This window comes from Ciona intestinalis, chromosome 1, assembly GCF_000224145.3.
Source record: "Ciona intestinalis chromosome 1, KH, whole genome shotgun sequence".
NCBI lineage: Eukaryota > Metazoa > Chordata > Ascidiacea > Phlebobranchia > Cionidae > Ciona > Ciona intestinalis.
The window spans coordinates 5,590,301-5,594,745 of record NC_020166.2 but is presented as its reverse complement, the minus strand read 5'-3'; the positions used below and the strand labels follow the sequence as shown (position 1 = coordinate 5,594,745).

The 4,445-nt window shown below is 35.0% G+C and overlaps 1 protein-coding gene across 1 annotated transcript; it reads left to right on the top strand.

Annotated features, from left to right (window-relative positions):
• The first annotated feature begins 863 nt into the window (after positions 1-863).
• Positions 864-3,948, top strand: LOC100175745 (tetraspanin-7). The gene is made up of 7 exons (XM_002120239.5): positions 864-1,040; positions 1,291-1,479; positions 1,757-1,831; positions 2,238-2,333; positions 2,629-2,808; positions 3,121-3,204; positions 3,423-3,948. The coding sequence occupies exons 1-7, from the start codon at positions 960-962 to the stop codon at positions 3,489-3,491; spliced, it is 774 nt and encodes a 257-aa protein (XP_002120275.1). The 5' UTR covers positions 864-959; the 3' UTR covers positions 3,492-3,948.
• Positions 3,949-4,445: the final 497 nt, after the last annotated feature.

The following is a 4,445-nucleotide window of genomic DNA, read 5'->3' as shown; positions in this document are numbered from 1 at the left end:
AGAGTAATTGCTTAATATACCAAAACGTGATGTTAGGTAAATCCTAATCACATTTTCAAACTTGTAATCTGTAAACCTATACCAGCAGACGGCACACATACTCCATATTTATTTCCCCATAACAGCGGCGTGGAACTTCATATCGTATAGAAATCCAAACTTGGTTGCCGTCGTTTAAAAAACGGGGACAACATTTTACTAGGTGTCAAAATATGCAAGATTTACGTGAAAATAGCGTTTATACAGTGAAGATTGAAGGAACCTCTGGGTTAAACTAGCATGCACATAAATTGTTCATTGCTAAAAAGCGTAAGGCCAGGTTTACAGTTGTTTTAGATTGTTCATCTGGGTGTCTAATCATAGTTAGTCACTTTGGGTTAGTAAGAGTATTATTCAACCAGAGATGCCGTAAGTGTCGTTTTGTATCTCTGGTTTAACCAAAAAAAATACGAAGAACGTAAAAAAAGCGAGACCGACTGTTTCTGTCTTACGATATTGCGTCATAATGAGTGTGTAAACGAACAATGAGAGAGAGAGAGGTAAGTTTGTAAACGAAGTCACGAGATCTCCTCGACTAAAATTACGCGATCGAGTTTGGTCTGTTACTGTTAGTAAGTAGTTTATAGGTCAATTGTAACGCGGATAACCATATAACAAAGTAAGGAACAACTATAGAGTCAACAGCAAGGAAGTTGGTGTAAAAAATCGACCAAAGGCAGCGAAGCGGTGATGCCATTGTACCCGATATCCGCCTAATTTTTGTATAATGGTATTACGTAGGTATTGACAGGGCCAAAGTACAATACTGGTAGGGCTGTAGGCGGATGTGTAGTTATAAGGCCTAATGGCTCCGGTTGATATTTTACCATAGTCTTTTTATTACAGAAATAAATTGCACGTAGGTAAAATAAGTACAGCTGTTGGCTACTGTTACTGTTATAGGAACAAAGTTCGTCAAAATGGTGTCCAGATCAATGAAAACAACTCCTGCAGTTACTTGCATGAAAACGCTACTTGCAATTTTTACATTGATATTCCTGGTAAGCTCAATTTTGTTGTATGTTGTTTATTAAAATGTGGAATGCATTGTATTAAAGTGGCTTACTGATGATCCCATGTTATATTGCGATATAGGCCATAGTAAACTCTAAGCTCTTGTAGATTTTGGTAAACAATTAGTGAATTGGACCCTTAGTGGGGTTGTCCATTGGGTGATGCGTCGTTATTTATTTTACAATATTTGAAAATAAACTTCTCAACTTTATTTTTTTTAATGGATTTTTGTTTTAGGTTATTGGTATAGCATTGTTGGTGGCTGGAACATACAGCAAGATCAGCCTCACAAGTTATAACTTGCTCTCGACAACTGATTTTACCAGTGTTCCCTATGTTATGATAGGTGTTGGCGCTTTCATAGTAGTTGTTGGGTTGGCTGGATGCTGTGCTACTATGAAAGGAAACACTTGTTTACTGAGAACAGTGAGTCATGTTTTTGTATTGGCTGTAGTATTTCTATTACTACCGGTATATTTCACATTGTTGTCTCAGCCATAGCATGTTGCTTGGACAGCTAGTAAGGTATGCCCCTTTAATAAATGTATATTGAAGCAGATTTCTGATTTGTAAACACCTTTATTGATCAGAAATATTGCCAGGAGGCCCATTGATTATTTTATAATATAAACATAAAATATGCATGCATCAAATAATAAAGTCTTGTGTGTTTGTAATGAATTATTTATTCTATCCTCTACAGTATGCTGTATGCCTCGGTGTAGTGTTCCTGGCCGAGGTTGTTGGAGCCCTTGCTGTAATAATTTCTCGAAACAAGGTATTAAGCATAAGGTCATGCATTATGCCAGTAGGAATATTGATTGCAAAATATTTTTAAATGTGATGTTGTTTTAATTGGATGCCTCATTGGTCTGTACTTATTGATTGTTCTATATTACCCTGAATTGAGTGCCTATTAAAATTTTAAATACCTGAAATTGGAAATAAATTGTTTATGCCAGCAGTCAGTTACTACATCTTAAAAAACATTTATGCTTTGAGCTTTGGTATTTCATACATTTATCAATCACCATATGGCATTAGTAGGAATGATATAATAAAATGTTACTGTAAAAGAATTGAACATCTCTATATGTGTGAAGTTATATGACTGACCTGTTTTGTAGCAAAAATACATTTAAAAATGTTTTACAAAAATAAAAACTCATTTTGGCAATTTTAAGATCAACAACGGCTTTGAGGCAGGCATGCAAAATGCGATGAAGAAGTACAAGACAGATGGGGCATATAAAACTGCTGTGGATAATGCTCAAAAAACAGTAAGTAAAATATTGTGACGTACCATCAATTGCAATTGGTATACATATGGTATCTTATACTTTAAATATCCTTGGCTTTGTTATTATACACTACATGTCCCATCAAAATCAACTAAACTTCAATTATGAATTATTTATGGCTCTTATTTTGTGCGCAAGCTCCCTTGGAACAAAACACGCGAATTTCCTACCATTAAAAAAACTAGATCTATTTGGATTTAGAAAACCTTAAGCAATCATATTGTTGACAGTGTTAAATAAAAATAAGTTTAATTTTTAAACTCACAAATTACAGCTGCACTGCTGTGGTTCAAACAACTATACTGACTACTATACCCTGCCGGGTTGGAATCCAAATACTGTTCCAATGAGTTGTTGCTCCAACCTAACCTACTGTAAGGAGCATTTGGTGGATAATAAGGTTGAAATTGTGGGACTTCCAACACAAGATGCTTCAGAGTATGTCTACAATCAGGTAACAACTGGTTTTACGTGATCTGCGCTGTGTTTTCTAACTTTATGGGTATGGTAAGCTTACATTGCATGATGGGCCAGCACTGTTTTTGATATAGATAATACCACATACCAGTTTTGTTGTTGTAATGATATTGATTACTTCGTTATTTTTACATGGGCGGGCAACTCAAGAGTTAGAGAAGTCGTTTTTCGATTGATAATCCATATTTTGATTACAATTTCTTTTAGGTATAAGCTTTATTGCGTTAACGTTTCATTTGTGTTACGTTTAGACCATTTTAACTATAACCTGTTACTGTTATCATTGTAGGGATGTCCTCAGTTAGTCTTTGGAGTTGTGAACAAAAACCTTGGAATAGTCATCGGCTCAATGTTTGGTGTTGCTTTCTTTCAGGTAAATCTGATAAACGCCGGTAGTTTTATTACTTTTAATGCCTGGAAAGTCTCTGTGCTTCTAAACCAAAGTTGTTTTTATTGTTTAAAGGTTTAAAACAGTTTCTTAGTGAACTGGTGTTTTAGGTGTACTTTGATCGTAAGCATGTAATTCTATCATTAAATTTACAACCACTATTTAGGTGAGAAACAATCTAATTATAATCACTTTTTTTACAGCTGGTCGGCCTAATTTTGTCCTGCTGTCTTGCATCAAGCATCAACGCAAATAAATACGAGTTAGTTTAGTTGGCAACCATCACTCTTCAATCGTCCGTCCCTGTTTGTTGCTTAGCAGCTGTAACAGTTGTACGTTCACTAGACGTATACGGGCATTCGTAAATATAACAACCTCCATTAATTATAAATTGGCAACTGACTATATTGCACTTTCTGTTCCTTTTTTTCTTGCCGCAAGTGTAATTGCCTGAAATTGTAATATGTTTCAAACCATTATTAGTACCTATGTATCGTATAATTTCACTCAGTGTTGTTAATTCATTTTACTGGCCCCTATTGAACTGTTCTTTATAGTGCAGTGTTGTTAGCGGAGTGTTTATATTAATTACACATTGCATCACCGATCTGTAAGATTCGTCTTGCCATCCTAATTAATCCATCGTCATTTGTAAATAACCCAGTAACCACTTATGTAACCTGTCGTGTGTTTATAATATACATTATAATAAACTGCATGTCTGTGAAACTTAGTGCTATTGAAGTTAGTCCCCATTGGTGGCGTAAAATGGGATTTTATTAAACACAATGTTTTTAATAAACGCACCTTTTAATTAACAACATCTGCATTCGCGGCGGGCCGTTTATTTATTTCTGTAAATGTGATTGCCAAATAGGACAGAGGACAAAGAATAAGCATCTTGCCTCACCCTAAACCACCATAAAAAACGTTCAACAAAATTCATTTAACATTATTTTCCTAGCACATCCGATGTTACATGTTTTTCTATTAGGATGATTTCCTCCAAATAAGGCGCGTGTTCCATCTTACCCAATTCTTAACTCTCCTAAAACTTCACAGCTGTTACATATTGGGATTCCATTTTTTATTTCAGTCATTTCACTACCGTGAAGGATACTTATCTAATACTACAAGACCTCATTTTTATTGTCCAAGTTCCAGTAACGGTAATGAGCAATTATAAACTGAAGTTACGTTTCGTTTATATTAACATTCCAAAACTT